We start from the raw sequence: 27,588 nt of genomic DNA on the forward strand, positions 1-27,588 counted from the left end.
AAATAGGTGAATTGCTATCCAAAAGCCTCGGTAGTTTAACTAGGGTCATCCTGTAAATCTGTAGGAGAAACTGGAGGAAAAAAATGCCAACAAAACCACATGCTTTTTTTTTTTTTAACCTCACCTCCACCAACTATCAAATTAGGCTGTGTCCCATTTAATATCCAGGTCTGTCAACGCTGGCTGCTGGAGGAGACTCCCAATTTAGGCAGTACCACCACGGGCAAGGGTTTTCCTGGTGTCCCTGTAACCTGGCTGCTGTATGGGGCCGTGCCGGACTCAGTGCATGAGTGGATCTGCTGGGCCTGTTGTCATGAGAGGGTGCACAAGGTAATAAGATGCTGTTGTGTCACAGTGCTTAATTACCTCAATTCACCTGCAAAGTATTCATGCATAGTTAAGTGCTTGTGAGGGGCAAAGTTCCCTCTGGCCCTGCAGACACAAGAAGGACCAGCAGCATCGGTCTGCTCTGTGTTGTGGATGTTGTGGCAGTCGATTCCTGCACCTCACTGGAGTGGGCTAATATGTCAATGATGGCCAAGCAGAATGGGGTTTTCAGCCTTAGGCAAGCTAGCACAGTAAGAAGCAGAGCTTGTCTTCTAGTGGTGCTTCCAGAGGCAAATCCTCATGCTTGCAGTTTATATGCCCCTGTTTTGGGCTGTTCCTGAGTGTGTCCAACATAAAATGCTAAGTTTCCTGCTCTTCAGTGCCAGCTGAAAAAGTTTTTTTTATTTTTGGGAGTGCTTCAGCTGAAATGGTTTGGTTCTTTTCCAGAATGAGATGCTGAATCAAAATACAGCTTTGAACAAAGAGATCCTGATGTTTTTTTGCTAGGGCGACCTCAAGTTTGACAGAGGAGAGGGTGGGAGGGATGAGAGCCTCTGCCAACTCTGTCTGCCTTTTGCTGTCTTTGGGAAAATTTACCCATTTGTGATCTTCTGGGAGAAACTGCATGAGATCAGCCTGGCTTTGAGGGCTGTGGATACCACCTGCACTGAGCAGGTTCCCCTCGGTGACTGTTCCTCCTGAGACTGCTGGCCACTGCAGATATGGGAATGAGGCGGTTTCATAATTGAGGGTAAATCTGTCTGAAAAGGATGCTCTTGGGATTCCCTTGGGCTGGCCTTGCGTGGGGTCAGTTCTGCACTGGCTGGCTGGACTGAGGAGCTGAGCAAATCTGGAGCAGGGGTGTGGGTTGGTTTTTGGGCCAAATTTATCCTCTGGCTGAGCTCAGTGTGGGCTTGGGGTGCTGTGGCAGGGCAGCAGGGAGGAAGACAGGAGGTCTGGCTGAGTGCATGTCCTGCTTTCCGTGCCCTGTCTGCTGGGACACAGGGCAAGGACAGTGAACAGTGAAAACACTGGGAAAACTCCCTTGAGGGGGGTATAGAGCTGTAAGAGTCTGGAAGGAGGACAGAGAAGAAATATAAGGAGAGGTAGAAGGAATTAGGAGACTGGGCTGGGGAGTGGCAATGGGTGGGTGTGGGCAGGAGCTATAAGGAAGAAGCAGCTTAAAGAAGCTCAAAGGGTTAAAGAAGGTGGGAAGGGAAGAATATGGACAGATGGATGATAGAGGGGCTGCAGATGACGAGGAAAGGCTGCAGTAGAAGAGTTGTGATCAGCAAAACCCATTTCTTGCTAGAATCTGGGACTAAGTTTTCAATCCCAGAATCTCAGCTCTTTCCTGCCGTCTAGCTGTCAAACTTGTTGAGCAAGTGTGTTGGTCTGTCGCTACTACTGGATCTGCACAGCAGAGCGTAGTCCTTTTCTGTGAAGTATTCCCCTGTTAGTGCTACCCTCTCTCCCTGGCCCTGTGTGTTTGAGACCACCAGCTGTGCCGGCCAACCAGGACCATGGAGGGGGAAGGCTGCTCCAGTTCCAGTGGATGAACTTATTTCCAATTATAGTTTTCTTTATTTAGAAAACTTAAGAAATTGTCTTAAAACCAGAAACCTTTTCATTTGAAAGATATCGCTAATATTTGAAAATCAAACTCTCAAGAGTTAGGAAATGCTGAATTTTTGTGTCTAAAATTTGTCCTTCCTATATGTTCATGATACAGACTTACAGATCAACAAAAACAGAGGCAGAAAGACTTTTTTTTCTTCCAGTCTGCCCAGCTCAGAGTACTTAAGTGGTAGATGAGGAATCTGGGGCCTCAGTCTGGTCCTATGCAGGTTTTTACCTGCATTGTCTCTGGTCCTGTATTTCACTTGTGAATATGAGGTAAGGCAAGAAAAACAAGTCCTTTCTCTAAAGGCCCCAATGTTGCATCCAAAAGGGCTGATGATAACTTGCACATTAGCCTTACCTTAGTTATAGAGGCACCCTGTGTCCCATGCGGTGGGCACTCAGGGCTGAGTCCGGCAGCACACACAGCTTCGTCCGTGCTGTAAGGAGGAGTGCAGAGCCTGGATGCTAAGGACACAGACACAGCAGATGGCACAAGGAAGTCTGGCTGATTTTTTTTTCCCCCCAGATTGCTTTCATGCCCCCCATTGTGCTAACACAGTTGTTTGTGGGGTGCGTGGCAAACCAGATTAGGGAGCTGGAAAATGGCTGGAAAATGACTGTGTGGAAGGGAGTGCTGGAAGAAAGGCAGGGTGCCTGGTGGGGGTAGAACTGCTTAAATCTGCGCAAGGGCTGTTCTGAGCATCAAACCACAGGCTGGCTTTCATCTTCTGTCATTTGAGCCTAAACAAATTCCCTCCCCCGTGTGTTCCTTCTCCATTGAGGGACTGGGAAAAAAGATGAAAAGAAGTGCAGGTTTTAGGTGTCTCTCACAAGCTGTTGGAGAAAGTGACTTTCTTCCCTCTCACCCACCTCTGCTTGTTCATTAATTGAGAGGAGTGAGATGGAAGAGCCCGCAGGGAGGAGAATACGTAGTTATTACTGCTGCTCTTACACCTGGTGGAAAGGGCCACTTGTTTGCAAGAATCAAATTGGTTGGTGGTGCTGGTGGCCGTTACAGAGCTGGTGAAACCAGTAGGGTCCTTCCTTCTCTCTGCGTATAAAGAGATACTGAGCCAAGGCAAACAACACCCTCTCCATGTGGCACCCGGTGTTTTCAAAGCTGTATTTGTATTGATTTGGGACATCTACTTTTGAAATCATCTCAGAAATGGAGAAATATGTATTGCAGGGTGAAAACGCTGTTGGGGAAAAGATGGGGAAGGGGGATAGATCAGGTCTAGCTGTGTTAGCTGCATGGGAAGCTGTCAGGGACAGCTGTCTTTTCTGAACGTGCCACTCCTCCTGGCCTGCAGCCCTTGGGAAATCCCTCTGGGAAATAATTATAGTCTGCCAGCAGTGGGAGGGGTGCATGGCAGAGCAGTAATGGTCCGTGCCATCCGCGGAAGTGTTTTAGGATGGGCTGTGCAATGAAGCCAAGTGCAACTGCTAGCCTGAGTGCTTGAGCAGTGAGTATTTCCTAGCTGCATTACCAAGGTGGGGACTGTCTTGAGAAGTGCTGCTTTTTTGGCAGATGTCTTCATGGTAGCAATAAGCTTGGAATACAAGAGGCTGAATTTATTTTTTTTGACAGATGCTTTGCTGTGGCAGCGTCTTGCTCAGCCCATGGTGTGTGGGAATCTGCGTGGGAGAGCGACATGGTAAACAACCTGCTTTTTAAGGCTGTTGCAATTAGAGAACTTATTAGCAAGCTGCCACATGGAAATCTCACGAGTACTGGGGATCGGCTGTGTAATCAGAGCTGAGTATGTGGCCGGACTACTTGGACTGGGTCTGTGCAACTGTTGGGTGACCAGTCGACCAGGAGAATCCAGGTGTTACAGGGTGGTGATTCAGGTGTTGGTCATCCTCCCAGGTGAGCACAAGGCCAGTGAGCCTCTAGGGCCTGGGGAAAGGCTAAGGCATTGCACGACAGCAGTCGGAGGCCCTGACAGCAGAAAAAGGGGATTGTTTAACTTGTCCTACTTAATTAGCTCTCCCAATTAATTTGTTCCTGACTAGATTCCTGTTGTGCTTTGGGTTACAATTTGCTTTCCCACTGAGAGGTGCAGTGCCCCTGGTGAGGAAGGCTTAAGGTTTTGTTCTAGGGATGGCTGCTGTGTTGAGGAACATGGTTGCCATTTGTGGAAATTCTGTAAAACTTTGGGTCCCTCTGGACACAAGCTGCTTGATACTCTCATTTCAACTGGCTTTCTGTCGATCCTGGTTTCTTTGTGTGTTTTGTCTCATGTTACATAAAGAATATATTCCTGGCCCTCCTTCGTTGAGACAGATGTTAAGCCCATATCTCTGGAAAATTGCACTGCCTAAACATACAGGTGTGAATTTTAAGCAGATTTAGTTGAGTGTAAAACCTTGTGTGGACACTCTTGTTTTAATACCGAAGTGGCCAATTTTAATTCTGAAGCTGGCCACGTAGCCTAAAAGAAGGATGTCCCTAGAGCATCTACTTAAAAATAGCTTTAAACTGCATCTGGTTAAAAATAGGTTTAACTTGGAGCTTGTGCTTCCCTGTGTGGGTAGGGCCTCCTAATAGATACCCACTACGGAGCCACCTACGAGCATGCGAGTTGCTGATGGTTACAACACACATGAGCCCCAGGCATCAGGAGCAGGGGAGGGTTCAGGATCTCCCTGCTGTTTGCTCAGCCTGCCAATTCTGCTTTTCTCAAGGATTTTGCACAAGTACTGGTAGCTTTGACCTATAAATGCTGTTACTCTGTTAGTGCTAGTTCTGCTCTGTAGCCAGCGTAGTTCAAAATCTTCTAAAACTTTCGGTGCAGAGGGCTTCTGGCGCATGAATTAATCATGGAAAAGATCAAAGTTGCTTTGTTAGTTTTATTTTCCTGTTTTTAATGAATAATGTATTTAAATGGTTTCCTTCCCTAATAAATCACATCTCAACATTTTTCTCTTTAGTTTAATAGGTGGGAAGGACTAACAGGAGGTTTTACAATGGAAATTCACTTGCCTAAGCACAAGGAAATAATAATGATTATAATTGGCAAGGGGAGGAGGGAGAGGAATCAGTTCATTAAGGCTTTAATGAGCAATGCAGTAAGAAGTACGAGGTACTAGTATTATTTGCACATATTAAAGTAAGGAGGAGGATTGTCCCCATCTTATGATAAAATTGAGACTGTAAGCAGATGTGCCGTTCTGCCTGAAGCTGAGGAGGGGAGGCAGTTATTGCTGCCTGTTTCTCACTCTTTGTGTGGGTCAACTTAAATTTTTAATAATAAGGGGTTTCTGTTTTGGGTGGTTTTTGTTGTTGTTGTTGCCTGTCATACACCAGATCAATGTGACAGGAGTGGGTTATGGAGCAGTTGCAGATGGAGTCATGATGGCAGGTCTGAGATGGTAGGGAGGGGACTCCATCATGAGGAGGGAGTAGTAGGGCTGGGATGTCTTTTTGGATCTCTTCTGCTGCTGGAAGCCCATGTTCAGCTACAGCCGAAGGGAAGCACGTATCTGTTATCTCGTTGGTTATGGCCTGACTTATTTATCTTGCTTATCCAAACTGCATGAGTATCGTGTGTCTCCTGCTGGGTATGGGACAGATACAAGGTGGCCTTCCAGTTACAGTGCCAGTCTGGGGCTCTGAAGGGCTCAGTTCAGTGCTCAGGTTTCTGCTGCCTCCCTCAAGTCCCTCCTCTAATTTTAAATATAATGCTTCTCTCTTGGCATCTCCTCTTTGTGCAAGCTGAGACAGTTCTCTGCCATTATCACCCCAGCCTGGTCTCTCTTGCAAGCAGAAGTATCATGAGGTTACCATCTCCAAATGAATGCAAAAACTTGCGTAGATAGAATGATAAAATGAAGCGCAGGTAAAACCTTTCTTGCTTTTGGCAGAGAAACTAGCAGAGGGTGAAAAATGGGGCTGTCCCCTTTCTTCTCTCACAGTGGTGTGGCTGTTAAGAGAAGGGAGAGGGAAGTGCAGGGAAGTGGCTGTTGCCTTCAAACACATCCTTCTTGGCAGCCAGCAGCATTTCTGCAGCCTGTGGCCTGGAAAGCACAACTGGGCTGGCATGCAACATGCTTTGTGTGAGAATCTGGTCTCTTATGGCATGGGGTTGCTCATGTTCACTGAAGTCTTTTGTTATCCTCAGTAACCCATTTGCTCAGTTCATTGTTACTCACTACAGAAATGAATGGAAAGGCGTTTCCATTCATATTCCTCAGCCTTGCGCAACATGCTGCAGTGCCTTGCTTCATAGCTGTCAACATCCACAAGCAGACATCTAAAAAAGTTTTCCCAGAAATAACTTGTAAAAACAGATGTGGGGAATAATATTTGTAAGCTGCCCTGTACTTGTCTGAAAACCTGTGTGACAACCTTAATTAAAACTCTATGCAAAATAACCTGTATGGTATTCACAACTGGTCGGTAGACTGGAAGTGGCAGCAGAATATCTGTTTTAAGAGTTTCTCAAGCTGCCGCCTTCCTCCTCTCTCATGTTCTCATAGACCTTATGCAAACAGATAAAAAGCAGCTACTCCTCTTCAGCCAGAGCACTAGGCTCTACCCTCTGCTTTGCAGCCCTCTTCCCTCCTGCTCACGTGGATGGCTCCCAGCAGCCACGTACTGGTCACTCCAGCTCTGCAGAGCTGTCCTGCTGTCCCTGGCACTGCTGCATCCAAGGGCAAGAGACTGTGAGTGAAGAAAACTGAACCCCCAAAAGGTCCTGGACCCCAGTTCCACACTGGTGAGGTGAATGGTGAGGTTAGCAGTGATGGATGGAGCAGAGCTGTAGGTGGTAAGCCTGGGAAACATGGAGACATGTCCTCTCAGCTTTGCTATCTCACGTCCTGGTGCCACCACAGCTTTGGCATCATTGTGTAATTCTAGAAATAAGCCTATGATGGACTTTTGTAGCAATAGCTGAGCACTGTTATGCTCACTAATACTGTTGTGTGAACTTCATTGATCCTGTTCTTTCTGCTGCTGCACTGAAACATCATTGTCCAGCCTCAGTGCTGCTAAACACTGAGAGCTGAGGGTGACAGCTGAGATGAATTTATGTCCTAGACCTGGCAGGAAAACAAGGAAGATGGATCTGCCCTACTTCAGCACTTGGATGAGAAACGGAGACCTTGCCTCAAGTACGAAGTTCTGTGTGATTTGATGCAGGGCTGATTACATGTTTTTGCATTTCCAAGACTGCTGATAATGCTGATTCATACTCATGGGTAGGAAAACTATTTTTTTTTTGATTCAGAGCATCATTGTTCCTTATTCTTTCAGACAACATTGATGTGTTGGCATCTTAAAAGATGAACTGCCCGTTAACATGGGTTTTCTGTGAAGTCCTAGAAGACAACCTAGTGCTGCCAGCACTAGCTGGCTCTTTTTCTGGTCTTCGTACAAAACTTTATCCAGTTTCAGAGGGGAAAATGGCAACTGGATCAAACATAAGTCCCAGCCTGTGTTTGATGTGCCACATGTTTCCTTTGCAATGAGCCTCTCCTGGGTTTTGAACTACTCTGGTTTCATGCACAGACTGGCAAAAGCAGCAGAAGGACAGAAACTTCAACAGACGTGAAGTGGGAGACAAACCCCATGTGATTAACGTGATCTCTGTGGGTATGGCTGTTTTCCAGCTGGCTGATCCATGCATCTAACTGACTTTTGAGGGGAATTGAAGAAAAAACTTCGCAGTAATTAGGAAAGGCAAGGCTTTCCCTCTTCAGTGCTGATACTAGGGAAGCAGAACAGTCAGCAATGGAAATACCGTTTTGGGTCGTAGTCTTTAAATCCTTTTCCCTTTTCAGAGTCAGGCTGGCAGCCTCTTTTTCAATGCTGTGTTGGGTTTATAATGTTTTAATTAGTCAGGCTTCCTGTGGTTTTGACCATCTGCGGGATTACGGTGATAAAACTCTTGGTTAAAAGATACCAAGCCTTTGTAAGGGATTTTTGTCATAACATACATGTTTTCCAGCTTGGAAAATAAACATCTTGGTGCATCTTGGTTTAGCCTCTGTTTATATTCAGTAGATGTGAGGAAGCCCAATGTTGGGTAAATATTGAGAGAACACCTATATACTGATGGCTGGAGCCAGGGGTGTGTGTGTATTCATTCCCCCACATTTACTTGATTTGTTTTATATACTCTCTTCCTAAAATACCCACCACTACTCACTGTTAGGGCATGGGCTAGATGAGCATTTAACCTGATCTGAAATCGTTGTTCAGTGCTGCGATGCCTGTGAGAGGCGAGGGGTCTGTCTATCCGCTATCTTGCTTTTCACAGTCTGATAAATTCAGTGGTTGGTCTCTGCTCTGAGCCTGTGTATCACTCAGTACAATGGGATCTTGCTTGCTGTGCTCCCAGGGGAGCATGGGAGAACATGTATACTGTTACTGCTACTAATAAAAAAAGGCTTAATTAAATTTTAATCTGTTAGCATTATTGCCTTAAGGCGTTTTACATTGCTTTTTAAATATCTGTATTTCTTTCAAAGGAAAACTCCATTGATGTGTATGGGAGTATACCCCTAGAAAAGGTCATGTATCAGGATGTACCTGAATGACCTTTGCTGTGCTGGTGTTATAGCAGCAGTTGGTAGCACGACGGTGAGATTGATTTCCAATAGATGAGACCTGACAGGCTTTACCTACTTGAGGCAAACAGTTACACGCACATCATCCTGCAGCCATTCCTCTTGTCTTACTGCTGTAGTTATGCCACCACTGTAAAGACCTACCTGAAATTACCCCCCAGAATAAAAACCAGGGGGAGAGAAAGGGGGGATCTCTGGCTGTGAAGGGCAGGATCAGGTAAGCTCAGGGGGCAGGTGTAATCAGTGTAATGAGGCTGTGGAGTGGGTGACTAGTGTACTAGTGCATGCAGATGTCCTCAGATGACTTGGTGGGTTATTTATTCTCCTCTCCCTCAGCGTGCATAATTTCCACTGCCATAAACACGTGTTAGGCATGAGTGGAGAGGAGGAAAGGGGAAGAGGCTTTTTAGTATTTAATTTTGTAGTTACTTTTGCACATAGCCAGGCACAGTAAATACCCCATAGTTACAGACGTCCAAATTTAACCACGGATGTGGAAACTCCCTTCACTGAACAATTGCTTGCCTGTTTTTATAGCAGTATTTGGACATTTGAACCATTCATGGTGGTTGTTGCTTTACCAGAGATTAGAGGCTTTTAAAAGTCTGGATCTCCTGAAGTGGTCTAGAGCTGCTTTGTTTTGTAAAATGCTCTCCACATGCAGAAGGAAAATATATATTCTGTAGGAAACTGGCCAGAATGCAGGACGTGAGCAGGGAAAATGTCTATGTCGACTTTACATCCTCTGACACTAAAGGTGAGAGGCGTGAGGGGCTGCTGCGTTGGCCACCCTGTCCACTAGCAGACTTCAGCCTGCGTTGATGGTTTCTGCACACAACCTCTCACGCAGCAGTGCTGGGAGCCGTTTAGCAGATGTGATGGGTGTGAGCTGAGGAGCTGCTGTCTTGGTGGTTGGGGAGACTGGTGGTTGGGAGGAAGGTGGTTTTGGTAGTGATATGTTCCACCATTTCAAAATCACTTGTGCCTTGTTGAAGGGTTGAACTAGCTTGCTCCATGGTGTGGTGCGTGGGATGGGTGAGCGCCCAAGCCCTCTGAAAGAGGGATTTATTCTGTGGGATATGGCTGTATATGTAGATCCACCAGATCATGTGGTAGATGGTCTCCTGCAGCTATGCCTGGGCCTGAGGTGTGACTGAAGTGGTGCTGTGCACTCTCTCTCTTCTTTTCACTTAAGACAGCATCAGGAAATGGGAAAAGCAGTGCCCAAAAGAGCTGTTTGCTTGTGAAAAGTAATCCAGGCCTTGCTGAAGTCAGTCTCCTGCTTAGTAACACTTAGATTTGTTATAGTGCAATGTGAGGTGAATGTAAGCATGGGTGAGCATATGGAGAAAGTTAGCAGGGTAGTGCAGCCAAGTAGTGTGGGAAAATGTGAAATTTGAGGAATGTTTTAAATATGAATTGTGTTTTTAGGAAAAAAAAAAAAAAAGGACAAAAAGCTTGTGGCATGTGTTTTAATGAAAAGTGGGTCTGTAAGACAGAAGTCGTTGTGCTGTGTGAGATGTCAGTGGCTGGAGAACAGGAGATGGAGGCCAAGTACAGCTCAGAGGAGAAGGCTCAAGGCTGGCTGTGGATGTGATCCACCAGTGCAGGCAGCATGGAGACTTCCCCTACTGCCTATGAAAAAACGAGTGCCTGTCACTTTTTGGTCTTCCTGAACCATTTCAAAACCACAGTCTTTCTGAAGCCAGGCAAACCACAGGGATACCCAGCAGCATCCCACTCTGTGGCTTTGTGGGCTACCTTCAGGTGTCCCCTACTCCTGGTGCAGACGATGGGTTTGCTCATGGCTGCATGTGGGCTTCTCGCTGCATGGGAGAGCACCAGGGAGGCAATTACCCTATGCTGATCCTTCAGGGGAAACCATGACAAAACCAGGAGCTGCATGAGCTAAATTGGGAACATACACTCGAACTCTGGTAAATGTGAGTGCATGAACTTAAAGGGCATCAGCATCAGCTGTTGGGCTTCTAATGGAGCAGCTGGTATGAAGCAAGCTGGTAACCGAACTGCTTCTTTAGGTGATTTACTTATGTGCTCATCACCCACTCACAAACCCTGCTCTTCCCTTTCCATGTCTTGGAAGTTCTCCTGTACACCAAGACAGGATACTTTGCCAGTTGAGGTGTTTGGCCCTGATCCAGGAAAACACTTAAGTATGTGCTTAAACCTAGATCAAGATGTTCTCTTGAATTTAAAGGTGGGCAAATTCTATACTATATACTAATACTATAAGGAATTCTTTTTTTTAATTCTCTAAATTAGTTATTTAATTTTTAATTCCTGTGAAGTTGCAGGAGGCTTGGGCTCAGTGAAGCAACTGGCTCTTGATCTTTCTTTTGGGGAAGAAGCATGAACTGGTTGACCTCTTGAAGTTCTTCTCAGCCATGTTTCCTTTGGTTGATAATGAGACTATTGAAACTGTGCGATGATGATTGAATGTTTGGAAGGGATATTAAACCTCCGCACATCAGCTCTCACTTCTGGAGATCAAAATGACATCTCGTGTGTGGGAAAGAGGCAAATTAGCTCCCAGCTGCAGGGTTCCTCCATCTTGCTGTCATGTGTTTCTGGTTGTCCACTGACAGAGGCAGGATGCTGAACTAGATGGACCAATGTTCTGATTCAGTCTGGCAACTCTATGGTCCCCTGAGTCCTGTTGACTTCAGTGAGAATTAAACACATGTTTAAGCACTTTCCTAGAAAGTCAGGCTTTTCTGTGCCAGTCTCTCTGCCCAGCTGCTTGAAGCTCTGCAGTGAAGGCAGGTTTCTGTTAAGTGCTTGGATCAGCCCTACCACATCCTTTTCTCTGTTTTAATGGGATAATACTAATTTATAGGGTGCACTTCAATTTTAAAAATAAATGCAAGCTTTCTTAAAGTCAAGCCGTGCTCCATGTTGCAGTCATGCCATCGGGTAAGAGGTTTCCATTAGTGCCTGTGGAGGAGATGCATACACAAATGGCTGGGAGAGCACAGCAGAAAAAAAAATAAACCTTGAGCTTTATGACCAGCTTTGCTTCTAAACCTGTGTGGCAAGAGTACTGAGAAGGATACATCGTGTGGCTTGTGGCACTTTGAAGTGGCTGGGTTCAGTACTGACAGGATGGCTTCCCTTATCTCCACTCCTACAAAGGGCACTGGAAGATACGCCTGTGATGTGGGACTCTTACATTTCAAGCCTTGATCAGGTTGACAGCTTTTTCCCCTTTTTTTTTTTTCCCCGCAGCAGTTAATCAACAAAGCTAGTTGAAAGTCAGGAAATGCTCTGCCCCCTTTTTATGGGTAAATGAAGTGGGATGGTAACAGCTGTGTTTGGGTACTGCTGCTGATCCACTGCTTCAGGATGATCGGATGGGTGGGGAGTTTACAGACCGCCTGTCCCTTCCTGTGTCATTATATCTGTGCAGAGGGTTTGGCAATAGCTGGCGTTTGTCTTGCATCCAGTCCACGCTCAAAACAAGAGTCCTGAGTACATACATCAGTGCACAGTCACCTCTAGCAAACTCCAGTGTGTGTCCCCAAATGCATTTGTTAGCAGGGCCTTTACTTTGCAAAGCAACTAACTTGAAAACTGCAAATATCATTTCTTTCTTCTGAGCTGAGTGTGCCCCAGATGAGGCTTTGATCTGGGAAGCTCAGCTGAGTCTGACCTGGTCTGTGCAAGAATCCCAGAGACCAGCTGGCTGTGATTTGCAAGTCAGATGGCTGCTGCTATATGGGAATGGCTTTCTTGATCTAGAGCTCAGTTCTGTCTTTTAAGAATGACTTGTGTGAATTGAACTTTGCTAGGAAACTGTTATATGGCTGAACTAAACTCAGTTAAAGAAAAAAAAATTAATCTTGAGACAATTCAGATTTGAATGCCAGCAATTCTAGGGTTCCTGCTTACCAGAACTTTAAAATATTATCTACCCTTTGAAAAATGAGCCCTTTAAAGAAAACGGAGTGGCACATACCAAAACACTGGCAGTCCCTGAAAAATTAGGCTGTACCTTCTTGTCCAATACAAGAAACAAAATTGCTACAGGTGTGATACAAAGTGTAGCATGAGAATACTGAAGGTGGATAAGCACTATTCACTGAGCAAGGCAACTGCTGTGGCTCAGCAACTGGGGTGCTGGTCAGTTGGTTGCATGCATTCATGTTTTCAGGAGTTACTGCCCAAAAAGCTGTGAGTTGTAAAAACTCATTAGCCTTGAGCTTCTGGTCTGTTTACAGCTTGTGAATTAATGGGTTAGTGACATGTCTCAACGTGGGAGAGGAGCGAGAGGAAGATGGGAAGAGGCAGTTATTTCTAGATGAAGAATGTAATTTTGAGCTAAAGGGGCCTTTGCAATTAACTTCTTTGCCTGTCCCAGGTGCCATTCTCTTTCTTGACCATGGTCCCATGACTCCTAAACCGAGAATGTAATTGTGGCCTTCGAAAGTATTTTGTGCCATAGCAAAAGCAGGAGTAATAATTGTGCTTGATAATGTTAATGTTTTGTTGCTCTTTTTTTTTTTTTCCCTACCCCCTGCACAGGGACCCTCCAGAGGGATCGAATTTTTAAGAACCTCACTCGGAAACGCCAGCGGGCAATGCGAAGGCGAGTGCATCAGGTGAACGGGCACAAATTCATGGCTACCTACCTGCGACAGCCTACGTACTGCTCACACTGCAGGGAGTTCATCTGGTAAGAATGGCTTGAACATGATGGTGTGGAGCTTCCTGTCCCTTTGTGGTTTGAGGACTGACATGCCATCCCCAAACCTGAATCAGTCACCCAGCACTTTACCAAGGGCCAAGGATGGGATTCCCTTTGGCTGTCGGATGTAGCAGGGTATATTTATGCTGCAAACTGGAGTCTACTGCAGAGAGGCCAGAGGTGGTGTGTATCTTGGATGCTGGAAACAATGTGGGATGGTGTGGGGGTGAGGCAATGTTCCTCACTTATAAGCACAGATGTTATTTCGGGGTGGGGGAAAAGTAACTCAGGCAATCTGAAGAAAGACCCCAGATATTAACTTGAGTGGAACTTTGAGATTACAGTGAGAACAAACAGTTGCTTGAAACTAGAGAAAATGCCTGAGAACAGAAAAGCCATCTCAGAGGTGTGAGGTGATACACGTGGGGGAGTAGGCAGAGCAGAGAGAAAAACTTAGATATGTCTCAAAAGAGCATGAAGTGGGAGAGGTAATAACAGGGTGTGGGCTGCTGGGATCAGTCTAATAAGTGTGGTGTGTGTTGTAATAAAACGAGGTATTTCAGAAACTAGAGTGAGGGGGAACATGGGGAATAACGTGCATGTTGACAGCCTGCCCTATAAGCTACTTACGCTCTCACACCCCTGTGCTGAATTGCACCATTATTGCTGGGTAGTTTTGCCCCAGGGATCTGGTCATTTGGGATCCTCTTGCATATTGGCTCTCTCCTCTGCAAACAATCTGCAAGAGGACTGGCTTTCTGATGTTAAATTATGTTCATATTTTGTTTTGGACAGGGGCGTGTTTGGGAAGCAGGGATACCAGTGCCAAGGTAAGGTGCTCTGCTCCTGCGTGGTGTGTCTGTAGGATGTGTTGTTTTGGGAGTGCTTTCCTGTACTGCTGGGACATCCTGCGGTTACAAGTTTCTCTGAAGTCAACGCTTCTCTTCCTCCCCAGCCAGCCAAAGCTGTGCATTTGAGCAGCCGTCAGGCTGACGGCTTGCATGCGTGCGGGAGCGACCACCTACATTCATACAAATACCGAGGGGTCCAGTTGCTGTGCTTCACCCTTTGCAGATCCACTGAATTGTTGAGTACATGCAACTCCCAGCTAGACTTGAGACATCCAGGTCCCTTCAGGACAGTGTTCAGCTGGTATTGGAACACAAAGTACCCTGCTGGAATGGCCACCCTCTTCCTTTCTCTCCCTGTGAAGTTAAAAAAAAATGAAATAAGGGATGTGACTTCAAAGGGCAGCCTTGTGGGCTGGCGCAGCACTTTTGTCTGAATGCGTGTTTTGGCTGAATGGCTGTATAGATGTATGTGGTGCTTGTTTGCACTTAATTATTGTTCTGCCTTTCCCTTTTTCTGTGGTAAGATGACAGAATTACTTGCTTCGCAGGTGCATGGTCATTCAGTATAGCCGCCTAACACAGCCTGTTTCTTGTGCAATATAATAGGGCACTGGTGTCCTCAAATGAAAGGAAGCTGCATGTAAACTAAATGGATATCCTGCATAAAATTTCTGGGTGAAAGTGGACGTTATTGATAGCCCTTCATGAGTACAAGCTTAAGTCAGCAACAAACAGCATAGTGTGGGACCCTGCAACGTATTTGCAGCTTGCAATTTCCATTACAAAAATCTCCTTATGTAGACAGTGGCTACAGCCCTTAGTGGTGTCCACCGTGCACACTGGGTTATGGAGTGGAGGAATCAAAGTTCATTCCAGCCAATACAGCTTCAGACCTGGAGAGAGCCCAGCCCTGCTTTAGGGCTGATTATTCCCCTTGATGGGGACTCACTAATTAGCCTAGACACAGCACAGTATTGCTGCACTTATTCAGTTTCCCAGATGCAGGCATTGCACTGGGCCTTAGTGACAAACTAACCTGGGCAGGACTCACTTGGATATCCAGTGTAAGAAACGTTCTGACACTGAGATGACTCAGACCTGTGTTTTCTAATGTTGTTTGTATATATGTTGTGCGAAATACTCTTCACTGGGTAATTATTTCAACAACAGTTTTTTTAGCTCATTTGAGAAGTTGCACTGTTGTTTCTGTGTGCATCACACATATTTTATATAGGTAGCTGTTTTCCAGGCTATATGAATGGTCCAGTGCAGAATTTCTGTTGCAATGGGTTGGAGATACCTCTCCAGATCTGTTATGAGATTTTGGAAATCTCAAGCCACCAATTATTTTTCACATCTTTACTGTGTCCTGATGGTACATCTGAGCCTTGAAGGACCCAGCTGATGGGTTGATTTGTTCAGTCTTTGAAGAGCTCTTTTCAGCATGCCTTTTTTATTTCCTAGTATGCACCTGTGTTGTACACAAGCGCTGCCATCATCTAATTGTTACAGCTTGCACGTGCCAAAACAATACTAACAAGACCGATCTCAAGGTAAAGTCGTGTTAGTTATTTTGGGTCATCATAATTTGTGAATCTCCAGGGTTGGCTGGGTTGCTGGGGGATGTCCTATAACAATTTATTCTGTTATGTTTATTCATGGATTTAAAAGTGAGAGCGTGATAAGGACGTGTATAAAGGTCATGCAATGTCATCTGGTTGTTCTTCTGTTAATACCAATAACTGTTTGGACTAGCACATAGTTTAGGAAGGCAGGGTGTCTTCATTGAAAGTCATCAAGAAATAGTAAAACCACTGTTTTCCTTGGTAATTTTCTTGTGTGATTAACTGTGTTGTCATCAAAATTTGGTGCCTGGTTCTTAATGTGGATTTCTCTGGCTTTAAAGTCAAACTACTGGTCTTTGTTATGCCTCTTTTTTCTCTTCTGGTAACTTAAAGTGCCCATTTAGTCATTGCTCCACACCTTCACTCCATGAAATTATTTCTGTTGTAATAAAGAACCCTTGCATAACTTGTGTTTCTGAAGGTTTTCTTTCTTGCTAGTTTTGACTGTATTTGATGGGAGTAGCATCCCCACCTAAAACTGCCCTGTGCATTGCATGTCTCATTTCTATAACTGGAAATTGTTTAATAACTGCAAGGAAAATTCAATTGAAATATTTTTAATTGGGATGTAGCTTTTTATGGTGTGCCATACAGAAACCTTCTTTCCAGTGCAGATAAACAATTGCCTTTTCTCGTTATTTCTTGCCTCCAAACTTCTGAGCTAGACTTCTTAAAATGACCCCTTGCCAAACCAGATGAAAATAAGTGCTTAAGGCTAAAGTGCAAGTTAAATGGTGAGTCTCCTCACACCTCTTAGGATTGTGAAGGGTTTATAACACCTCTAAGCTACTTTAAAAGAAGACAAAGGTGAGGAAGTACTGCTCAGTTTAAACTCATTGTTTCAGTTCACCTCTGACTTTTCTTTGTAAAGTGGTGGGTTCCCCCTCAGTCTTCCAGGATCTGCATGTTGAGACACAAAATGGAAAGTAATGAGGAGGTTCAATGGGGATGGGTTTCGTCAGCCGATGTAACATTTTCTGTGGTGTCTTTGAGGTTTGAATGATTCACAGTTGGAAAAGAACAAGGTTAAAAAGGGGATGAGAGCAAGTGATAAAGCAAAACCTGGGCCTGAAATGAAAGACTGTTAATAACAAGGAGGGTGAGAAGAGGAATGAGAATTTTGGGAGGAGCTGGGAAAAGTATTCTATATTAAATTTAGTAAAATCAACAGTTTGACCTAAAGTTACATCTTTGCACATAGTATGCAAGTTAATAATTTGAAAACTGTAGCTGACATAATTTATATGTGGCACTTCAGTGTGATAAGTTTGTGGTGAGGTAATCCACATTTCTAATTCTAACTTGGTTTTAAGAATTTAAAATTGGCTAGGCAGTCTTTTTTTAAAATCTGCTTTGTCAGGTAGTTCAGCCTGCCCATCAAGGAAACCAGAGCAGGCTTGCAGCAGGTGAGGTTGGTCACTGTTCACTTGCAGTAAACCTCAGTGAGGTGATGGATTGGGACATTTTCTGATTGGAATTATTTTCATAGTTCTGCACTTAAATGCCTGTATGTAAATGAACATCAGCTTTTATATATGTATAAGAATTTTAAATCTGTGCTTTTCTTTTGGTGCCTCAGGTGACTGAACAGAGGTTTGGAATCAACATTCCTCATAAGTTCAGCGTCCACAACTACAAAGTCCCGACTTTCTGTGACCACTGCGGTTCCTTGCTCTGGGGAATCATGCGACAGGGCCTACAGTGTAAAAGTGAGCAGCTTCTTTCTGTAGCCTTTTCACAAAATACATATATTTTTAGACTCTTGATGCACTGTGTGGGCTTGATTTGTGCAACCCTCAAGAGAAAACCACACAATGAATATTCATCTTTGCAAGAGTTAAAAAAACCACTGATCTACTTTTTAATCTCTGGCTTCCAGAGGACTCTACTTTGTGCTCTCAGCACAGCTTTGTTTAACTTGCATTATTGAAAATATTCTTGGGTATCTCTGCTTCCTGCATTCATTTTTCCCTTTACCTGAAGGTTTTTCCTTGGCTAATGAGATAAGGCAATGAAAAGGCATCCAAGGGCAAAAGAAGGTCATTGCTTTAGGTTGACTACCCTGTCTGTCATGCTGCTAATTGATGACAAAGCATGTCCTGGTGTTATGATTTTGTTTCAGTGATCCAGACTGTAAAATCGTAACAGTCTCCGTTTGCCTTCATCTCCCACAAGAGGGGGTGTGTGTGTCCATGAGTGAGAGCAAGGAAGATTTTAGTTTCCTACTGAACAATGTCTTTAAAATTAGATGCCTGCAAATGCAGGGGAAGTTTGTTGCAAATTCTGTGGCACTATAAATGCTAATTTTATCTGCAGGCATAGCTGCAATGGTATTTATATACATGACAAGCATGCTAATGAATAGCTTCAGGCAATGTGACATCCTACTTGGAGAGTTTGGGGTATATTCCTGATTTTCAGGAGTTTATTCTCTTATGAGGGTCCTAATTTTGTTTGCTGAGATCAGTGGCAAAAATCTCTCTAGTTTAAAGATGCAGAGTAGATATGGATGGGTATATTTCCTGAAGCAGAATTGCTAAATTATTTCTCAGCAACAAATCCCTCCAAGTTATTTTAATTGTTACTTTGCTTTTACTTTCCATCCTTACCATCACCCCTGTCAGTCTGTAAAATGAATGTCCACATCCGATGCCAAGCAAATGTTGCACCGAACTGTGGGGTGAACTCAGCAGAGCTTGCTAAAACCTTGGCATGCATGGGTCTGCAACCAGGAAGCATTTCCCCAAATTCGGTGAGTCTTTTCTCTCTTTTTTTTTTTTTTTTTCCCCCTCATCTATTTAAAACATTTACAACTGAATCTTTATATGGGTGCAGAAAAAGTCAGAGACTTCAGTTATAGCAGATGACGTTGGGTGGTGGACTGCATGAGTAGGCTGTTGCTGTCTTTGGCTTGTGGCAAAGACTTCACCTGGAAAATGGATGTCTTATATCCAGGTTTACCCTGACAGAGGCTTTAGTCTATAAGTGTTGCTTTGCTGTCCACTTATGTTTCACAGTGGTGTGACTCCATTGACTCTTATCTGTGTGACTCCATTGACTCTTATCTGTGTGACTCCATTGACTCTTATCTGTGTGACTCCATTGACTCTTATCTGTTTGGCATGAATGAGAGGAGAGTAAGAACCCAAACTAATTAATGGTCAATATAATTCATGCCATACCTTTTTTTTTTTTCCTACCTTTCCTGCAAACACAAATGCACTGTCTGCACACATGACTTGGAATAGAGCATAAGAAGAGCTCAGCAAGAGGCCTAGGTTCTCTTCCCCACTTTGTCACTGTTCCTGAGTGATTTTGGGGAAACTGTTTCCGTACAGTTTTCCCAGCTCAACAGGGCCCAGGTCCCTGTCAACACAACATCATCTCTAGTCTGTGCTGAGACAGGGTCCCAGTGAGATTGTTGCCAGGGTTGGGACATGTGTGTACAATTTCTGCTTGTCAGTACCTAAGGCATCCTAAAAATCCAGCTGTTGTATATCTGAGTCTATTCAGACAGTTTAAAACACACTGCAAGAGCTTGAGTGAAAATGCCCGTAAAGGGTAATGAAAATCAGAGCTGTCATTTGATAACAAGTTTTCATCACGTTTCCTTTGTGAGCAGTTTTGAAAAGTGAGTTTGCTTGAAACCACAATAACCCATAATAAAATATTGGTCTATTTACTTTTAATTGACCAAAAAGAAAATATTAAAACCCAAAACATACTTGCCCAGACGTGGTAAATCTTGTCACACAGTTACTCAGCTACATGGGTTGACCTCATGATACTGTATCAGCCTTGCCTGCAAGTTAGACTGTGCTGCCCCTTTTGATTTCAGTTGGTTTGTAGCAAATGAGACTTTCTTATCTTTGCTCTTCATGCTGTAGCAGCAGTTCAGGAGGACAGTTGTCCTGGGAGTTATAGGAAAACACAAGTCCCAGATTCCCTTCTCAGTTCTGTAAAAATCAGCACTTGTTAGCATTTGTTGTCTGCGTAATCTGCACGTCAAAAGGAGATGGAACCAGGAAAATACAAATCTCTGCTTGGTGTTTAACGGTTTCTTCTCGTTATTCATGAACTAAAGGCTCTAGGTAAGTGTTCATACTGTGCTGTAAGCTTAAATCTGTTGGGAGTTTTACTGGGTGCTGTCCTGAATGCTCTTGGTTCTTTCCCCATGGCTGGGATTGCCATTTCTGTGGCAGTCAGACAAGTCTTGTGTGCAGGAAGGATTTTGCTTTACACCAAAGTAGTCACAAGGTGGAGCTCAAGAAGTCCGTGTGACTTTGTTCGGGCTAATAAACTGAATAAAAGTACTCGTGGTTTGTATGCATACTCATGCCTGGAGAGCTGCGAACAGGGGGCACTAGAGGTTTACTTGATCATTCTATACTGCAAATATAGCTCTAGAAATGTGTGCGAATAGTGGTAAAATGCAGACACCTCACCGCTGGCGTGGGAATGAACAGCCTTCCTTACAGCAGTGGAAGAAGCTAGCAGCCCAGTCGTGGGAAAGAAAAATGTTTTGAAGTTTGGGTCCCACTGAACTGGGTTTTGAGTAAGAGTCTTAAAATCAGTCAGAAACCGAAGAGATTCAGATGAAAGCTGCTTGGGTTCTAGATCTCATCAGTACTTCACATATTGCAGAAATGATGCAGTTCTCTTTGCACTGATGTTAGATAGGAGGCTTGGATTTCCACACTCATTGTCTTATTTTTCTGGGAAGTGAGGATGGAGAGAGGCAGGCTTGCCTCTTGGATCTGCTGGGTTTACAGCTTAAAATGCCCAGGTCAGGAACCAGCGATGACATCTCAGCACAGCTCCGTGCAGTGCCGAGGTTGGCCGGTCACACGTAACAGCTATGTGGGGTGGTGGTACCAATGTTCTTTCTGTTCCAGTGGCCCTACAGTGCATCTGAACAGGTCCTAAATGCCCAGGTTGGTAGGTTGACTACTTGTGTACACTTCTGAGGCAAAAGTACAATTTCTATGCAGACTGATACTTATTTACTTTCCTCCACAGAAACTGGTTTCAAGATCTACTTTGAGACATCAGGGAAAAGGCAGCCTTAAAGATGTCAACAATGTTAGTGAAAGTTCAGCAAGCAAACTTGGGATCAAAGACTTAACCTTCCTTCGTGTATTGGGAAAGGGCAGTTTTGGAAAGGTGAGAGTTATTCGTGGCTCTTTTGGGGAAAACCGCATTCCTCATTTAAGAAGCTCCAAGGTAGATGAAGTTATTCTATAACGTGGTACACAGGCTGTCCAGTGGAGTATGCTTTGTGCAGCAAGGCTGGTTACAGAGAGCAGGGCGAAAAGGGAAGAGAAAGAAAGCTGACAGCAAAGTGAAGAATTGGATATCACAAAAAAAGAAAAACATTAGCAACCAGAGGAATAGCTGCATGCCAGGGCCCATACCAGAAATTGCGAGTGTGTGCATTAGCACTCATTTGGGCAGCATCTCTTGGAGCATGTAAAGACTTTTCCTTTAAAGGAAACAAGGCAGTGGTTTTAAATGCAGTGAGATGGGGATTTCGTTTCTCTGCTTTGCCACAAAGCCAATGTGAAATGGTGCGTTTGGATTCGGTCACCGAGGAGGGAAGTGGGATGGATGGCAGCTCAGGGGGTTTGCCCTGACGCAGTGGATGAGCTTTGATCAGCTAGCTCCACAGCAGACGTTGGAGCAATGTGTGGGGGTATTTCTATCTGGAGAAGCCTGCTGCAGGCAGTAACATATGTGTCATCTATTGTACACTGATGCCCATGCTAACAGGCTGACTCACCTGCATCCACAAGCCTGGTCATGAGATAACTGACCTTTCTAGTGTGAGAAGGTGCGAGACATTCTGTGTTGCTCATAGAGACTGAGGGCTCAACACTTGCGATTCATCCTCCCCTTTGATTTAGGTGATGCTTGCCAAGATGAAAGAGAGTGGGCAGCTCTATGCAGTGAAGGTGTTGAAGAAGGACGTCATTCTTCAAGATGACGATGTTGAATGCACCATGACTGAGAAACGCATCCTTTCTTTAGCAAGGAACCACCCGTTCCTCACCAAGCTCTACTGTTGCTTCCAGACTCCTGTAAGTATAGCCCAGGTAGTGGACAGCCTTCCTCCTGACACTGGCTGGCATGTTCAGGACAGAGAGGCGCTCTCCTGTGTATTTGCTCCCTGGCCTGTTATAAATATCTACCTTAGGCACAGGAGAAACCTCTCAGCTCAAGGTTGAACAGAGCACTCTGCTATAATCCACCTCTAACATCTGCTGGCCATTTGGCAAACAAAATCCTGCCTTGTTCTAGGCTCCCTAACAAAATGGTAGTAACAGGGAAGCCTTTCTTTGTGTCTTCCCTAGAAAAATCTTTGTGCCAGTGAACATTTCCAAATGCATGTGCACAAATGTCTACAGACCTGCAGTGTCCTCCAGCTGGTGTGGGATCTCAGGCGCTGCTGTCTGGTTACCTGAATTTTAAAAGGACTGTATTTGCATTGAGTTATCTGCAAACTTAATGAATTGTACTTGGAAGCAAGAGTAGCCTCCTCTATCTACCAGCCATTGTATACTGCTCAGAACTGAATGAAAGATCATTCTGGGGTTACTGGAAAGGATCTTACTGATGTGTGCGGACACTGAATCAGATCTATATACAGTTGGCATTTCTTCTCATGTAGATAAGACAAATGATAGCATTGCTGTCACTTGTGGTATGTACACCTCAGCACATGCGCTGCCTGTCCAGGACTGCACATGCGCTGCCTGTCCAGCTTAGAGCCTCCTCTGGTGTGTGCATGTGGGTGGGAGCTTGTTGCTGATGTGGGTCATGGAGGGAGTAGTGGCTGTGATGGAGGCAGTGACCACAGCCGTGTCCCAGCAAGGTAAGTTTGGGAGTCCCTGAGCTAAGCTGTTGTTAGGAGTAAAGCATTTTCTGCAGCGTAGCTCTTCCAAACTGCCTGGGCTCCTTTCCAGTTGCTTTTTGTCCATTGCTAAATGGTAATAGAGCTTGTTTTCCTCTTCTAAGAGGCAGGAGAAACTTGCCCTTTTAACTGTGGCTTCAGTCCTCCTACATGAGCCCAAAATACTGAAGAAGAAAAAAAAAAAAAGCATCTAGCCACCTACCCATTTCTCTTCTCACTGGGCTGATGCAACAGCCAGCTATGGAGTTTAAGAATTGTGCTCGTTTAGGGTGGAACCCTTGAGTAGACTCACGTAATAGAAATGAGGTGGTTTGGTTTTGTGGGTTTTTTATATACAGCTTACATGGTTCACAGAGCAGCTGTGCTGTATAGAAGAAACAAAACTTAAAGCTCACTGTTGTCACTAGTAACAAAGGAAACTCCTTTTTTATTTCATAATATGAGGACACAGGGCCTGAATTTGAGTGGACTTACTGAAGTTCTCATGTAAAATATCAAAAATGTCCCGTACTGATGTGTGCTGTTTGAGGTCAGATGCGGGATAGCAGTGGTTTTTGTCACTCATTGCTATGTTCTTTGTTATGATTTTGCTTACTGAATTGCAGTGTAGATGTGAAAATAGCAGTTGTGCTCTTCTGGGCTTTGTAGAGTATTTCCCATGAATTTAGGGAAGATTTAAGGTCACCGTGCTAGTACCGTCCATCATGTTCAAAACATGAATGCAATCTACTATGGGTGCAGATGAGGTCTTCTGGGCTCATGAAGTAATTGCAGTCTTTTGCAAAGGGCAAAAAAAGGGAAGAACTTGGCCTGTTTAGACTAGCAAATTGAAAGCAAAAAGAGGATCTGATTGATGTCTGCAGATGTTGAACACTGAGGAGGGAAACAAAACTGTCAAGATGCTGGCTAAGATTAAATGAGTCTAGACTGGCCATGGATACAGTTAGACTGGAAATGAAAAGGAGGTTGCTAAACAGTAGAGCAGCCTGGAACAGGAATTTCTGGACCAGCTTGTCAGAGGAGCGGAGGGAAGAACCCCGCAGCCTTTGCTGCCCTGAACACAGAGCTGGTCAGTCTCTGGAAGGGTGCCAAGGGAGTGGTGCTTGTCATAGGAGGACCCTGCTATTTCCAGTCTTTCCCAGGTTCCTCTTTTACTTGAATCCCACTTTGCTTCATTATCTGGATTGTCAGTAACATAACACCACTTCAATAATAAACAAAACCAAAAAGGGAAGTGTTTACAAAAGAAAAAGTAGATTTCAGCCTAATGTGGTTCATCATGTCTTTTGCCCATGTTCTGCACTCAGTGACACCCACTTCAATCCAGAATAACCAGATTTAAATTGCTTATAAAAGCATAATTAAATCCCTTTGCTATAGTAGAGGAATGATTGCAACAGCAGGGTATTCATTGGACAGAGCCCTTCCAGGAGGGCTTAACCAGGCTGATACAGTACTTAGGGTCTCATTCTTTACATGGCATTGGGTTATCCCCTCCATTAACACAAACTTGACAGAAAAGAATATATATATAAAATGAGTAACCACTTACTCAAAATGTCGGCCTGCAGCCATATTTTAAAATGTTACTTATGTTTGGAGTTGGGGGCAAGGTTACACCAAACAATACCTAGTTTCACAGTTACATGGAAACCACATTTTATGTATTACGCAGCCCACACTCTGAAAATGTGGTTTATGTTATAAAAAACAAAGCATGATTCCAGTCTGCTGTGGAGATCTTGGATAAATAATGTCCTACTGGGCCTGCCTTTAGGAATTTTTCAAGAACTAGTCATTTTGAGGCTTCTTACCATTTGTCAAAGCAAAGTCAGAGCCTGATCCCATAAGATGCATCAAGACAGGCTGGGACTGACTGTCAGGGTAGTAGCCCAGCTGGGAGGTACCTGGGGCTTATGGTAGGTGCCACCAGTACCGTCTCATTGCATGTAAGTTAAATTATGTACTGGGCTGCTTCAGGAGCTCATGGGAAGTCATTATCCCCTCTGCTTGGCATTGGTGAGGCTGCACCTAGAATAGAGGTGTCCAGTTATGGGCCCCGCTCCAGTTTAAGAGGAAATTGTGAAAACTGGAGAGGAAGGACCTTGGAAGTACCTGAAATGCTGCAACAGTTTGAGGACAGAGTGCTCAAAGGGTTTGAGGGTTTGGCTGGATCTAGAACCATTTGAATTCTGACTCTTGTATAGTATTCCACCCAAACCAGCAAACTCTTCCCCTGCCTTAAGCAGCCTGGGGGTAACTTAAACAGCCTGGGGCACGTCTGTGCTGCATGGTGCGATGTTCTGTAGTGCATTAGCTAATGTTAGCTGAGCTGGCACAAGTACAGAAACAGCAGTGCGTTACCTGAGTTCATCTATATTGCTGCTACTTTTGTTTTAGAGCTAGCTGAGGTTTTTCTGTACTTACATTAGTTGCTGATGGTTTTCATAAAGGTTTTCTGTTCTCTTGTGCTGCCTCTGTGCTCAGTGTGGTCCTAATTTAGTCTCACCTGCAGCATAAGTGATACCCGCTAGCAAGGGCTGCTTTATTTGTCCAGGGTGGGCTGAGGCTGCCTGACCTCCAAACAGCCTCCTTGCTCTGTCGCAGAGAAATACTGCAGCCACTAGGTGGTAGGAGCTGCAAGGGTTGTCTCTGCCTGGTATGGGTCACAGTTTTCAGAGCCTAAAGAGGAAATATTAGCTGCACAGCAGGCTGGCAGAGGATGGACCATGGCCCTCTGCGTGCCCGGCGCTGGGCTGGGCAGTTTTAGACTTGCACCTCCAGATTCCTTTCCTGTGAAAGGCAAGGAAGGAGTCCTGCTGCTCCCTTGCGGGGGGGGGGGGTGTGTGGTGTGTGTGTGTGTGCAGTTTAAGTCCCGTTCCAGCTGCATCTGTGTGAGGTCTTCCTTGCTCACCACATCTTTAATTTTTTTTTGTTTGTTTTAAATTGAAAGCCTTGCCTTGGGAACTTTACGCTTTGCCTAAGCCATTTACCTCTGCTTTTTCTAGGGCCTGAGACTCATCCTTTAGTGTCAGAGAGGATTATGCTCCCGCTCCAGTAATCTGTGAGTTGCTGACAGGTGCTGGAGCTGACCTACGGGTAATCGTGGATCCTGCGTTAGGGGTCACAAGCACCAAAAAATGCTTGTTTCCATTTACCTGATCACCTGATCACACCTGAGGTGTGATCCAACACCTCAACAATACTGTCCTAGAATGGGTGAAAGAGGCTATATGTATAAATAGCTAAATCAGTAATTTAATCCTGGGGAATGTGGATCCTGGAATGTTTTAATTAAAATGAGTTTGCAGTAAGTAGGTCCTGTCTTCTTTGGAGTTTAGGAACCATCCTTCCTGCACAGGTGGTTTGCTTTTAAATCCTTTTGTCTCCACTCGTATGCATGAGAATGAAAAGGGCTGGGGGAGATCATCTTCCCATGCAAATAGTGTCAAATAGCTTCTGGGTTTTATGTTTATTGCCCTTATCCTTTTCTCATGACTGCAGGGTGCTTCCAGGGGATTGTCCCCCAGGCAATGCTGTTTCCAGCACTGTCCCTGCTAACCTGATCGTTATATGGATTTGCTTTCCGTGTGGCTCTGCTGACAGTTGCTGAGGCACAGAGCCTAACCATGTTGTTCCAAAAATAGTGAGACACGAGAACTTGGCAGAGGGGGCGTGATTTTCTATAACAAGCGTCCTTCCAAGATAATAGCTAGCAGGGGTGCTACTGAAGCCATTGGGGACTGGCCCAGGGACTCCAGGGCAGCATAATCATTGAACTGGTCCCGTTTTACAAGGACAACCTGCTGTCCGGCACGCAGCTTTCCGCTCCCTTTACAAGCTGCAGGCTGATGTCATGCTCTTGACGTGGAAGGGGGAGGCTTCTCCACGTCTCTGCTGGCTCTTGGGGCACTCAAGCAATTCTCCCAGGGTCAGCATGGGCACTCTATCATGGATCACCCAGGTGGTTAGAGAGATGAGCCTGTAGAAGTGTTAGAGCTAACCTGGAGCCTTTGATGAAGACATAAGTTTCAAGTGAGGGCCCACCAGCCAAAGTGGTGGGACTGAGCAGTGGCAGCTGGCTGGCTGCTTAACCACCCATTGGTCCCCAGATGCCAAAGGAGAGGTCTAGGTGCCCTTGTATGTCCAGGGAAGTCCCTCAGTCAGGGTCCCCCCAGGGGATCTCCAGCATCAGCCTGGTTGTCCATCAACCACTCCACTGTCACCAAATGGGTAGAGCACAGGGCAGCCCTGGGGCAGAGCCTGGCATGGTGGAGGTGAGGAAGGCTGGAAAGGCAGTGGCAGCTTTCCCGGGGCTCTGCTTAGATGAACAAGCATCCTGACACAGGCCTTGGAGACTGCTGGTGGGCGGTAAGGAAGCAGTGAAGCCTCTTTGATGTTCTCTTTGAAAGACGCTGAGAGGGAGCCCTTTGAGAGCAGAGAGGACAGCTTTGATCATCTCCCAGGCTCTAAACCCCCAGCCCTCCCTCTCTGGCATGTCGGGGAGGCATAACTCCATACGTGCTTACACCCGACAGACGAGTGCAATTCTCGGATGCTTTTCTGCAAGCACTGAGACTCCTTCCCCTGTTCTTGAGTGTTGAGACTTGCTAGCCCCAAGCCACCGTGCTGGAAGATCGGTGCACACTTCAGTTTTGTTGCTGCCAGTCAAAATCAAGCAAACATGTTGATGGGGACATCCTGTTTCTAGGCCTGGCATTTTCCAAAGAGCTTGGTACAGTCTAGCATGCCTTCTGGACATAAACACAGGTGCCCTCCTGGGGGCTTGCTGCAGAGTCCTTCCAAAGTCAGGCTTGAAGGACCTTGAGTTGTGCTTTACCTGGGGCCCTGAGGCAGTGAGTTAGGGTTTTTGGGGGGCTGTTGGACAGGGAGGTACAGGGGAATTTCCTTTCCTCACCTTCCCTCTCCGGTGCGGCTTCTGCAGGTGTGTGTCACGGTGCCCTCACG

At 45.2% G+C, this 27,588-nt stretch overlaps 1 protein-coding gene across 1 annotated transcript in view; it reads left to right on the forward strand.

The window, feature by feature from the left end:
* PRKCH (protein kinase C eta) overlaps positions 1-27,588 on the forward strand; it is a 119,630-nt gene that overhangs the window by 37,373 nt on the left and 54,669 nt on the right. The window contains exons 3-9 of the mRNA XM_074869003.1: positions 13,072-13,222; positions 14,030-14,064; positions 15,550-15,638; positions 17,290-17,419; positions 18,335-18,462; positions 20,730-20,873; positions 21,614-21,787. Of these exons, the coding sequence (XP_074725104.1) occupies positions 13,072-13,222; positions 14,030-14,064; positions 15,550-15,638; positions 17,290-17,419; positions 18,335-18,462; positions 20,730-20,873; positions 21,614-21,787 (851 nt within the window). The remainder of the gene's footprint in view (positions 1-13,071; positions 13,223-14,029; positions 14,065-15,549; positions 15,639-17,289; positions 17,420-18,334; positions 18,463-20,729; positions 20,874-21,613; positions 21,788-27,588) is intronic.

This window comes from Strix uralensis, chromosome 4 (assembly GCF_047716275.1).
Source record: "Strix uralensis isolate ZFMK-TIS-50842 chromosome 4, bStrUra1, whole genome shotgun sequence".
Lineage (NCBI taxonomy): Eukaryota > Metazoa > Chordata > Aves > Strigiformes > Strigidae > Strix > Strix uralensis.